Here is a 13,294-nt window from a genome sequence, read left to right as displayed (position 1 = left end):
CTGTTTGGGACTACCTGGCTTTACCACATTCTGCCCTTTGGAGGCGTATGCTTTTAAGTTTTCCATGTTTTCCAACCCAGAATTTTGGTATTCTAGCCTCACAAAGGTAACAGCTCAGGAGCTATATACATGCTTCAAAATCGTTATTGCTGTGTTAAGGGGAGATGTCAAGGGCAGGAGACAAAAATTCTTCAATCTTTGTTTCAAGTGCAGCTCATAAAATAAAGCAGAAAAGCAATTCACACTTCTACATTTCTAAGTTCCTGGGGAGCATCTCATATGGGTGGTTTATAAACCATTGAGGATTTTATTTCCCACATACTCGATGTATGGACCAAGAACTGGACCATCTCTTTTATGTCCAGAATAATTTTTGATGGAGTAAAATACACAAAATGTACTTGAATTTCTGATTGGAAATGGTTAAGGAACTGGTTTTCAGACATGTCAATAGCCCTTCAGTTGAAGTTAAACAGTAAGTACAGCATGAAGGTGAGGACTGCAGTGTCAAGTATCTATTGTTGCAGTTCAACAGCGAGTCACCAAGCCTTGGGTTGGCAGACTCTTAACACCTGGGGAGCCACAATAAAATCATGGGTTACCTATCAAGGCCTTCCAGAAGGCTTAAATGTCCACTAGTCAAACTTGTTAAAATGTTCCTTTTCTTTATATTGCGACAGTTATCTCCTAGTGGTACATAGCTCTTATGTCCTTGATGAGAAAAACAATGTAAAATGGCTTGTCAGATATTCTGGACTTGATTATCTCTGGCCTGCTCCTTAACCTGTGCTTTGAGAAACCATTAGATCCTTTTAGCTCAGAAACCTGAAGTACTTTGGTTACAGTATTTGATTATGAACTCGGTGTATCCCTAATAAAGCAAACTTCAAGGAATTTGGAGAAAAGTTGAGCCTGGAAAGTACAGTTTCCTAGATTCTCCCTCAGGGACTAACAACAGTGCTATATTTCAAAGGTCACAACCTGACTTTCTCAGAAGCATACCTTAACTGTTAATCATTGTAACTACTTTGTGAAATGCGGACTGTTTAATTACCCCAAATTTAATCACTGAATAGAACCTCAATACACAGATGTAGCATGACCAAATATATCTGCCTTTACCTATCATAGAACCCATACCAGGGAATAACTGGGAACCTCTTTTCTACTAGAAATGTTCAGATTCTCATCAGACAGCAGATAAAATTAAGATAAGGAAAAATAGATTAAAAAAGAAAAAAAGCCATCATAGGGCAAGTAATCCCAAGAATAAGCCTAGAGGAAAGAACAGACTTAAGTTTGGAAATGGGTTCCATGTCGATGCTGTTTTCAGGTTTGTTGTCTGTAGACTCTTTCCAGACACATTGAAGGATCTTCAGATTAGTAAGAGTCACAGCAGCCTAAAATTGCTTGGAGCAGTCATTACCTTAATGACACCAGAAAAGGGAAGTCATTGCTCTAACTAAACTAGAATGTCAGATCTACATAAACTTCAACTAACAACTGCCAGTTGTCTTCAGACTGATATAAAACACACTCAATCTGTACCTTCTGAGGACTCTTTATAGGGCCAGTTAATCACCTCACTATAAACATTCTCGTATCATAAACTGTAACTTTACTAACTTCACATCTATTTGTGTTCAGCATCATTCCCTTGGCATTATTACTCAACCAATAAAATTAAACATTATTTTAAAATATTAAATGATAAAATACAAGTGACAAATACTCAGCACTGCAAATGTTCCAGGTATCCTCAAGTTAATCTGTCCTCACATTTAAAACAGAATCCCTAAACCTACAGGAACAAAGCAAGAGTTGGTTGGTATACTATAGGAAAGCCTAACTGTTTAAACGCTAATAGGAAAGCACACTGCAGCCTTCACTATTACCCATCACCATCATCTGGACTTAGGGTTTCATGTTTCCATTTCTGTACTATAGCAATTCCCTAAAGAACCTGACCCAACAGGAGGGGACAGCTGGTGGATGAGACTTCAGGCACTTCAGAACTGTTTTGTAGAAATGAAATGGGACTCAATCCTAGGAGTGTGTGTTTCTAAACTAAATGGTTTTTGATTCCAGTAGGTGTTTAAACTTATTTAAAAATAAGTTGAAAGCTGAAAGCATCAGGAAAGAGGAAGGCAGGGAACTTGCTTCCTCTCAACTTCTTGTTGAGTACTGTCCAAGCAGGCTGGTAAGGCAAATATTCATTATGGATTGTAACTCACTTTGCTTTGCTTTTGAAGGCTCCCCTTAAGAAAACAGAAATTTGTTAATAAAGAACACAGAACAACAAGGTTAGATTATTGAAGCAAGTGTCAATTACAAAAGTAAAAGCTTAGTTTTTTCTCTATTTAATCTCAACATGTTAAAGAGTAACAATACTTCTACACCTAACCCTGCATTTTTTCCTCTTCTTGAGGTATGACTACACAACAAACATTCAACTGCTTATTGTGTGCCAGAAATCATTCTATTCACTTACATGGAAAATCTAAAGTAACTCTGTAAGATTGTAATATTACTTACTTGTTTTTATAGTTGTAGAACCTAAGGCTTACAGAGATTTCAAAAACAATAATTTGCCCAACATCACAAATGAGGAAATAATGAGGCCAGAATTGGCAGCTCAGCAATCCACTTATATTTCAATTTTCCAAAACTCCAAAATTCTTTCTTTTAAAATGACCTTTACCACTCTCTTCCCCATGAATAACTTAGTGTTATTGTTCCTCCCACTACTCAGATTTAAGAGAACTTACATACTCATTTGATTTTTCTTTGCTCCAAATGTCTATAATTTTGTAAACATCTTAAGAAAATATTAGTCAGGAAGCCAAGTTGACTATAATTATCAGTATATAAACAAAGGAAAAACTTATTTCTATAATATGTAAAGCCATTCTGAAGTGCTATCAACCATAAATGGGCTCCTTGAGATCATTCATTATTTCCTCTACCCCTAACTCTCCTCATAGTGCCTGATACATAGCATGGACTCAAGTATTTGTTAGATGTTCTGAATTAGAGCAAACAAATATTATCTGGCACAAATTTTATATTAAAACACTATGGAATCTTCAGGAAGCAAAGTCTACTTAAATTATTTGGGGATTTGAGGTGGGGGAAAAGGACAGAGCGACAAATGCAGAGCTAAGTCATCACCAGGCTGAAGTCATCATTACTACAGTCCAATGTACTGGCTCTCCATTGTGAATCACTGAAAGAGTAAAAATAAGGTAGGTCTGCTAACATCAACGCAAGTTTTTATTCAAGAGACAATATTGAAAAAGAGTTGAATTCTAACAAAGGAAAATTTTACGTTATCCACCCTACAATAAAAAGTGGAACTGGGGACCATTTACAACACATAAATAAACTCTACCTTTACATTTCTTAATAAAGCTATGTTTGCTTCTTTGAGAGAGCCATGTCTTAACTTTTGCTGATAAGGCTTTGTGAACTGTGTTCAGAAACTGTGAACACACACACACACACACACACACAAACACACAACGTTCAAATAAAGTAAGTACCCATGATTTTTACTCCAAGTTTTTCCAAGTACCTAGGACCCTATAACTTAAGGCTGCGTATTTCTCCATGAATTCAACTTGAATTGCCTTCACTATGTTTATCTCCCATAATTTTTATAAACAATTAATGTTTACTATGAGTTTATAACTTCCTCAAATTATACTTTAATATTTGACATGGTTGCTTCAAAAAATAACTATTCAAGGCCTCAGTTTTAAATTTTCCTTCAGCGTAATGCACAAAGTTGATAACAAATAGACTACCCTAAAATAAAGTAATTGTAGCTTTCTTCTAAAAAATCACTTGTTACACTACAGATCACATTCTACTCCATCATTCTGGTAAAGAATATGTGTTTTGGTTCTAAAACAAGAGTATAGGATGATTCTGTACTTGAAAACCTTAATGGCAGTCACTCAATGAAAACGTCAATCATTCCTGGGGTCACAAACACTCGTAAGTCACTGTTAGCACTGTTTTTTTTTTTGTTTTTTTTTTTGGTGGTTATTGCTTTAGTTGGCAACATCTGAATTTAAGACAGAGAACATCTCCCACTAAGCCTTATTTTATGTTACAAAATACATGCAGAAGATAGACTCATAGAGGCTATAATGCTGATGTCTTGAGTAACTCACCCATGAAATGGGTGCAGGTGTTTTAGAGGATATCCAAAAACTTGTTTGCTCTAAAATTAAATGCCCCTACTTTTCGGTGTGTTTCCGTTCTTCGACAGGAGACTTGAGCAGCTTAACAGTGTTGCTATGAAAACAAACCACCCTTGTTAACAAACCAAAAACATAAAAGGAAACCGATAAAGAACATAGTTTCACAGTTAACAATAAATAAAAGTGCAGTAAGTATTCAAGTAGGGCATATAGTTTAAAAACTACATGTGAGCACTTGGCATAGGTCATCTTTTCAAGGCTCTCCTAGGGTCCCTGCCATTACTTAGTGTGCTCATGACCGTTTGATTAGCAGCTGTTCCTGGTAGCTGCGGGTTTATTGGTCCCCGGCCATTGCTTCTACCAGCATATGAAAATTGGCATCCCCTTGATTCTGGGCCAGTTTGAACCCCGTTTCCTAAAAAAAAAAAAAAAAAAAAATACAAAAATCCATAACCATTTTCAGATACTGATCTATAGAGTTCCACCTATTTGAAGTTCTAACACATGCTAGTAATGTTTACAAATAATAGGGGGGATAATGCCTTTATTTTTAAACTACTAGAAAAAACTCAATGTGGGTTCTAGGTTTTTTCAAGCATATGATTACTATAAATATATTAAGTTGATGCTGTATTAATAGGGAAAAGTAAAAAAAGAGCAACTTGGGCAAGAGAATGAGAAATTGGTGTGCTAGAAAACAGGCGGATAATGAATGCACTGCCTACGTTATAGGAGAAAAAGAAAGGGCAAATGGTGTATAATTACTGGCATTTGGTTCAAATATGGTTAATAATGTTTCAAAGGAGACAATATAATTCTAACTTTTTAAAGGAAAAGACAGCAAAGTATTTCCCCCCAATGTGATTCCCATAATATGATCATCAGCTGTACCAAAACATGTAGCCAGGAATTCAAATAAAACTTCACCCACCCTAATGAACTGCAATCACAAAATATTTTTTTTAAGTTATTTAAAGACTTCAAAAAACCTTTAACATGGCTGCAAGAAGCATTAATATGACATCTGAAGATCTTTGAGGGGTAAAGGCTACTCTTTTAAAGAGGCAGCTATCAGCATGTGAAAAATTAAGCTGAGCTTTAGTCTGAAGATAAAAGACTTTTTCAGTGTACAAAAACAACCAGTAATTCTGCATCTATTATAAATAAACACTAGATTACAGAAATTTTATAAAAGTCAATGGAAAAGTAACATGACACATCACCAAAACTTAGATTTATTATTAGCCAGTGTTCACCACTGTATTCCCAGTAACTGGCCCAAATGTTTAAATATATAATGTGTTCACTAAATTAACAGGATATCTGTTTTCTAGAAAATCAGCTATTTGGGAATTCCCTGTTTACCAATGGTTCCCTTTTAGTTCTAATTTATGCCTAATGACAATTTTTTCCTCTAAATTTTTCATGAGATATTCCCTTAATTTTTATAACTGATCACAATTATGAAAATAAAAAATCTTACCCACTGGTCCAAATGTACCTGTACCCATATTACTATTCATGGAATTATTCTTCTGTTCACTATGTGCCTAAAAAAAAATTTTTTTTCATTTAACCAAATGCAGGTTTAAAAAAAATTGAAAAAAAGAAAACATGTTCACTTTATTATAACATAATATCCTTTTTAAAAATTTTTTTAAGGTTTACTTAAGCAAATTTTTAAAAGATTTACCCAAATCTATGCAATGTTAAAATATTCAGGAATGTTTCCCAAACCTTTCATCTTATTGTATTTCTTGATATTACACCTCACTCCTCAAAGTGCTAAATGGCACATATATTTAATATATGACACTACAGATATATATTCAGACTCACAAAATGTACAAAATGAAAATGACTTTTAAAAGTTTCCTTTTTAAATTGTCTTCATTATGCTCTGGGTATGACAAGGCTGGCAACCTCGCCATAGAATTATAGTATATGGTCAAAAATTAGCCTAATCCTAAAAATAGACTATGCATTTGGATTAATTACCCCTTTGTTTTGTTGTCCTCGATAATCTGGATTGGGCTCACTGAAATTTGGCACTTCTGAATAAACCATACAAAATCTGAAAGAAAAAGGACAAGTTAAATGACTTCTAAAATCAACTAATCAACCCTTCTTGCATAACTTACGGGAAAATTAAGAATTTAGGTGTCAAATGGATTAACTAAAAAGCAGCATGTTAACTAACTTTAGTCATTTGTAACAGATACTTCCTAAATGCTTATGTTCCATAAAAACACCAAATATTTGATTGCCTACAATGTACGAAGCATCCTATTTTGTATTTTAATTCTTCTATACTGCAAAAATAAATTGTGTCAAAGATCAAGGACACAGAAACACATATTTGTCCTGTTTTTCCACATAGGCTGATGCCACTGAACCATGTTTAGGGTTCCAGAGTGGTTTTTCCAGCAGTGGTGATGGATTTGCACTGATCCATTCACACACTCTCATCCAGTCCCTCTTTTGACCAATCACTGTGAATCTGCAAAGATAATCAATCATTCGAGGTTAAGAGTGAATTCTCCAGGAATGAATAAAGACAACTGGCTATCAAGACAACAGTTTATCCCAATGCTTATTAGTTGACTATGATCTATATTAACATTACACACATTTTTTTAGCTCCTCAGCCCACAAATAAGAAATCAGAAATAGTTTTGATAAATGATAGACTGATCCTGACAAAGTCACTAAGAAGTCAGTGACCCCCCCCCCCAGTGGTTCTTTACATAACTGACCTCCATTATAAATATTTCTCTATCATAAAAGTCAGGATAGGATCCTAAATCTTTCGATAATACTGATGCTAAGACCTTTCATTACACATTGCTCTATTACCACTCTAAATACAAACATTAAGTGAATCCTAATTTTCCTCCTAGCAAAGACAAAGTGTTACCAGTTTCTGATCTTGAACAGCTAGCAAGATTGCTTATTTTTCCACACAAAGTACCTTATCCCTGCAGTGTGGAAGAGAATATGTTATGTATGTATGTATGTATGTATGTATGTATTTATTTATTTATTTGTGCCACTTGTGACTTTTCTCTGTAAGTATCCTCCAATTTAATGGGCATTAAGTAGATGTTTAAGCATTAACCAAGTAGAATGGACTAATAATTTGACTTATTACCTACACCATACTTCATGAGTACATCCCAAATATCAAGGCTAGCACAGAGGCTGAATTACCTTTACACCCCTAGAGAGGATGGTTCCTCCAAGTCAGGGTGGAGATTACCAAGGTAGTAGTGTATGGAAGCTCGCAATGCGGCTGCCTGTACGGTACCTAGACTGTGGATAAATACAGGACTTCAATTGTCATTGCTGCAAGTCCTTTTACCATGAGTACACATTCACCCATCAACAGAGTAAAAGAAAATGTAAACATATGGTCAAAACCCATACCTAACTTATGTGGCAATTTACTAGAAGACAGAACCTATTTCAAATGGCACTTGTGACACCTGAAAAATGCACATTCTCAAAGCTTGCAGAAATGGTCTCCCTGGGGCTTGTCTCAAGTGCAGCTTTTTAATGCTCTTTGCCAGGAAAAACTGACATTCTCAACCACAGAAAACAGTACTGATAGCTGTTCAATTCATACAAACATGGAAAGTTATTTTTATACCGTGTTTCCCTAAAAATAAGACCTAATCGGACCATCAGCTCTAATGCATCTTTTGGAGCAAAAATTGATATAAGACCCGGTCTTACATTACATATATATATTTATATAAAATATAGTATGTATATATAAATTATTATATCATATATTATATTATATTATATTATATTATATTATATTATATTATACCCGGTCTTACATTATATTAAAATAAGACCAGGTCTTATATTAATTTTTGCTCCAAAAGATGTATTTAGAGCTGATGGTCCGGTTAGGTTTTATTTTCAGGGAAACACGGTAGTGACATTGCTGAAGGCATTCAGTTTACCAGTCAAAAACAAGCCAAGGAAAAGGTTTATAGTTTATACCTACCCATTACTTTAGTAGGTACTTGTAATTTATTCAATTACATTAAATGCACTTTAATACTTACTCCCCAATTTTTTGAAGTTCTCCACCCCTTCCAGTATAAAGTGTCAGACATCCTTTCCACATGGATGCATACCTACAAATAAAAGAAATATCAGTTCTGTAAAAATGTCTCTTCCCTTCTATTTCAATCAAGTAAATTTTCATACTATATTTTTTATATTAGGTGTGGGTGAGGATCAAACCCTCTGTCTACCATACCAAATCAAAACAATTACTTTAACTTTGATTAACTTGTTATTTATTAAGAAATAATAGAAAGAAAATTCCACTGCCAAATTTTGACAGTCATCTAAACTATAGCTAACCCTAGAAAACAAAGTCTTTCTGCAAAGCAAGCATTATTATACTCCAAAGGTCACATCTTTAGTCAGTTAACAAAGGGAGAACTTACAACTGCAGACATTCAAGCAGAAATTATTTTTCCATCACAGGATATATAAAATCAACACCCTAGTGTTGTTTTACACTTATTTACTTGGTCTAATCAGATATTTATATAATTTTTCCTTTGCCTCCATAAAACACATAGGGTTCTTAAGCTACCAAAAATTTGGCAAAATTTAATCAAGGAGCTGAAAAAACAAAGATCACAAATCTTTCACGTATTGCCTTTCCAAACATGCAATTTTTAGCACCAACTTGGCTGAGCAATTATTTGCTCTGAACAATTTTGAATGCAGACAGCATCATTAGATAAAATAACCTCATACACAAATCTAAGAAAAATGTAAATTAATATTATAAAATCAGTCCAAGGTTTGGTTTTCAGTGGTTCTTTGTACAACTACTGTGGTTAACTTCATGACTTAGAATGATAAATTTTAACTAAGTATAGTGATAATTCATCTTTTAATATAGGTAATAAAAATTTACTATACTAGTTCCACATTATGTATTTATTTTTCTTCATTTAGTAAGGGCTTTTCATTAAAGATTCCATTCACCAATCTTAGAGTAGATAAAAAGTAACTTAGGAGAAAGTGCACTAATATTTCACCTTACTAAAGTAAAACTTAATGCATATTTTGAGAAAAAAACTTAAGTTACTACAATTAAAACACTTTCACTTGTTTCAATAATGAGATCAACATTTGTACGGTTTTCTCACAAACATATCAATATTTAAATTACCACTATTTAGATGCATACCTGTCTTCAATAGCCACTTTTCTTAGATTCAACCAGAATTTAAGGGCCTTACAGTGGGCCACTCTGCTGAATGCATTATTTTATGATATAATTATTCCCATTTTACAGAAGAGGAAGTTGATGAAATATAATAACTTCAAAGTCATACTGAAGTTAGGAAATAAGTTTTCCTTTAAATTGTATTCCTTGGTAACCATATTTGTATTCCTTGGTAACCAACCTTAAAATCTATAGATACTATATGTCTACTAAATTTAGTCTTTCCACAATTTTTTGGACAGACGCATCTATGTACTTTCTGTGACTACAAAATATGAAATATCTGAATTGCTGTTTACAGTATATAAAATACTTTCAAGCACTACACTTAAGATACTTTGGCAGCCAAAAAAACTTTAATTATGCTTATCCTCACCACACCCTTCCAGGTAGGAATTCTTTTTTGTGTAAGTGAAAGACGTGGAAGTTTAAAAGGCACAATCAGTGTCATAATGAGTCAGTGTATGAGAATAAAATGTCTCACTTCTTTATTTGATGATACTACTCAACCTCACTTCCTGAAAACGTCAGGCTTGTAAGATACTATCAAAGGGCTCTCAGCTTCTACGTTCAGAGTGATCCAACACTGCTCTGAGATCCTATTTACTTATGCCAACATCAATTTCCATCCACTTTTCCTATAGCTATGACCAATAAATTATTACAATTTTATTGACCACAAAGCTTCCAAAATCTGTTTTTAAGACCCTTTTTTTGCCTTTTATCTTCCTAAGAAGGAATTGGTCAATTTTAAAAGGCAGTCTAATTGCCAAACAAACAAAAAAAAAGGTGGTGCTACGTTATTTTTAAAAGTCAATTTCCAACTGACTCTTTTGGATGTAAGTATAGATACATGTCTTTCTGCCAAACATTTTCTGCACATCATTCTGGTTTTTGTACCACTGACCTTACAGCAATAGGCACAAGAATCATTTTCGAGAATGTGCCTTCCAGATATTGTAAACTTGCCCTCTAAAATAAGTACAAGTAAAATACTGGTAGGGTTTCAAGTCATTAAAAGGGAGAAAAGATTGGAAAATAACTGACAACTATATTAAATTATTTCTAAAAAAGATATAGTATTGACTACAGTAATTTTTCAACCTACTAAAGACTCAATAATCCCAGAACAGTATTTAAAAATCTATTTAACCTGTGAACTGAGGGGCAGGGACTGGGGAGGCGAGAGTGTTAAGATTTCTGGCTGAAACTGGTGCTTTTAAAGGCAAGGTTGTTATATCCCAACTCTGTCCACCATCCAAAGTTACCATCATAGGGGCTCAAAACTCCCTGGGAGTGGCCCACAGTAAAGATAGGGAACTTCGGAACTTGCCAAGGTCCTGAGCGTCAGCCAATTCCAACTCCACAACTGCTACTTACAATCACTCTCCCCCACACCCCCCTTTTTATGCACACCTACCCTCTGGTCAACCGAATAATATCCCCTGGTTGTATAAGACCTCCGATTTCATCCCACACGGAAATAGTGATGCTGCCCGTTTTATCTGCTACTTTGCATGATCTCACTTCATGGCCGTCTTTGGTTTTGGTCACGCGTCCTGTGAGGATTTAAAAATCAAAAGGGGGGGGGGAGAGGTGTATTATTAGATAATGAGGACTTCCAGAAAGGCTTACTCCTCCTCCGGGATCTTAATGCATCTGAAAGGTGGGAAGTCGAGTCCCGGGTACTCGGCGCAAGTAGGATCTGAGCCCTGGCGGGGGACATGGGACCACGTGGATGGGGGAGGGGAAAAGGAAGGGAGGAGGAGGGAGTCCCCGGCTCGCGGCAGCGACGCACTGGGGCCGGCGGGGAGGGCTATGGACCCCACTTACCTATCTCCAGGACAATAAAGACGACATTTAAGTTTTTCAGTCCGGGCTTAATATCTTTTATAAAAAAAGGTGGGTCGTTGACCCCATTCATATTGAGGCAGGTGCGGCTACGGCTGCGGAGACGCGGGTGGGAAGGGAGCGGGACAAAGCTTCCCACCCTCCTGGGCCAGGGGCGAGGGCAGAGGGGCGACCTGGGGCGGGGGTGGCGAGAGTAGGGGCAGAAAGCGGTTAGTCAGGGACGGAGGAAACCAGCCCAGACGACACTGAGCCTAAAAAAAAAAAAAAAAAAAAAAAAAGAAAGAAACAAAAAAAAAAGGCTCACAAGTTTAAAAAAAAAAAAAAAAAAAAAGAACCACCCCGCACACCAACCCCGTTCCCAACCGGGGGACAGGAAGGCAAGCCTGCAAACTGCTCCCTTCTTTGGATAAAAGGCAGAAAAAAAAAAGCAGTGAGGGGACGCCTCTGCCCAGAGTCCCGCTCACATACACATGGGCGAGCGCCCAATCTGTCTCGGTCTCCGGGAAGGGACAGGCTGTCACAGCAACCAGAGAGCACAGACTGAGCAACCACGCACCAAGCGTCCCAAACAGCGAATGCCGATCGCGCCCAGGCGCCCGCAGGACCCTCGGGACGCCCCTCCTCTTATGCCGTCACGAAGCGCCGGCACGCCCGCCGCCCCGCCCGCCAGGCACGGGGGAGGGGAGACGAGGGGGCGGGAAGGGGCCGGCTACTGCCGCACAGCCTCCCTCGCTCCTCCTCGGCTGTCACTGCGGGCCCCGCCCCCTTAGCCTTCCAATCGGCAGTCGGCGCCGCCCCGCCCTCCTCCCGCATCTGTCGTCGCGGCGCGGCGTCCTCATTGCCCTGCCCAGTTATCCTTCTGCAGATTTCTTCCGCTCTGTCAATCCTGTTTTCTTGCATTTTTCCCCCCTTAAAGATCAGTCCTCCACCGCTGCCCTTAAGTCCCGCAGTCACGGGGAACGGTTGTTATGTCTAGAACCCAGTGCGTACATCAAAAAGTATGTCCAGTAAGAACAGCTTCAGTCAAGGGTGGCTGGTGGGGGGGGGTTGAAGGAAAAAACCAGAAAGGCATGAGTTCTTAGGTGCTTGTCTGGAATTTTAGAATCAGAAGAGAACTTGGAGATCAATTCAACCGTCTCAGTTTAACCATCTTTAAATTGAGATTCGGAAAGGTGAGGTAGTTTGCTGAAGGTCACCCAGCAACTTGTGAGCAAACAGGACTTCAACACAAGTCTTCTGACCTGGTCTTGCACTTTTCACTCTACCATAATTAGGAAGATACACAAGGAGTTAAGTTCCTTTTCAAACTTCTTATTTTTCGTTATCCCTCCCCTGTCAGATTACACCCATTTGCTTTTCTTCTCTACACTTTTTTTTAATGGGTTATTTTTTAGAGCTGTTTTAGATTTACAGCAAAATTTAAAGACAGGTACAGAGATTTTGCATACTCCTATACTCCTTACCCCCACACATACGTAGTCTCCCTTATTACCAATTTCCCCACCAGATTGAAATGTTTGTTACAGTTGATAAACCTACATTAACACATCATTATCACCCAAAGTGCATAATTTACCTTAGAGTTCACTCTTGGTGTTGTACATTTTATGGGTTTGGACAAATGTTTAATGATGTGTATCCACCATTATAGTGTCATACAGAGTAGTTTCACTGCCTTAAAAATCTGTGCCACCTATTCATCCTTGTCTCTCTCCTAACCCCTGGTAACCACTGATCTTTTCACTGTCTTCATAGTTTTGACTTTTCCAGAATGTCATATAGTTTGAATCATACAGTATGTAGATTGGCTTCTTTCCCTTAGTAATATGCATTTAAGTTTTCTTCATGAAGCTATCAAGTCATGAACTTATTTTTACATATCAAAACAAAAAACCACATAGCAGTAGGAAACCCTGAAACGTTATAACCATGGGGTGGGGGGTGGGGCATGAATAAAGTTTTTTTTTTG

The 13,294-nt window shown here is 37.0% G+C and overlaps 1 protein-coding gene across 4 annotated transcripts; it reads right to left on the bottom strand.

Moving 5' to 3' along the window:
- Positions 1-2,344: 2,344 nt before the first annotated feature.
- NABP1 (nucleic acid binding protein 1) lies at positions 2,345-12,018 on the bottom strand. 4 transcript variants are annotated; one of them, XR_012498506.1, is made up of 8 exons: positions 11,794-12,012; positions 11,308-11,576; positions 10,895-11,033; positions 8,288-8,359; positions 6,207-6,282; positions 5,692-5,758; positions 4,179-4,623; positions 2,345-3,226 (listed from the first exon to the last, which is right to left on the bottom strand). XR_012498506.1 is itself a non-coding variant. In XM_074339477.1 (7 exons), exons 2-7 carry the CDS (start codon positions 11,396-11,398, stop codon positions 4,454-4,456), a joined length of 615 nt encoding a protein of 204 aa, XP_074195578.1. In that variant the 5' UTR covers positions 11,399-11,576; positions 11,794-12,012; the 3' UTR covers positions 3,256-4,453. The 4 variants fall into 4 exon arrangements, 3 of the variants coding, with proteins under 3 accessions (XP_074195578.1, XP_019596314.2, XP_074195587.1); XM_074339477.1 differs by lacking the exon at positions 2,345-3,226 and having other exon boundaries at positions 3,256-4,623; XM_019740755.2 differs by lacking the exons at positions 2,345-3,226; positions 11,308-11,576 and having other exon boundaries at positions 3,256-4,623; positions 11,882-12,018.
- Between the last annotated feature and the right edge of the window lie 1,276 nt (positions 12,019-13,294).

Source organism: Rhinolophus sinicus, linkage group LG01 (genome assembly GCF_036562045.2).
Source record: "Rhinolophus sinicus isolate RSC01 linkage group LG01, ASM3656204v1, whole genome shotgun sequence".
NCBI classification, from domain to species: Eukaryota; Metazoa; Chordata; class Mammalia; order Chiroptera; family Rhinolophidae; genus Rhinolophus; species Rhinolophus sinicus.
This window is presented reverse-complemented; position numbering and strand designations above follow the sequence as displayed.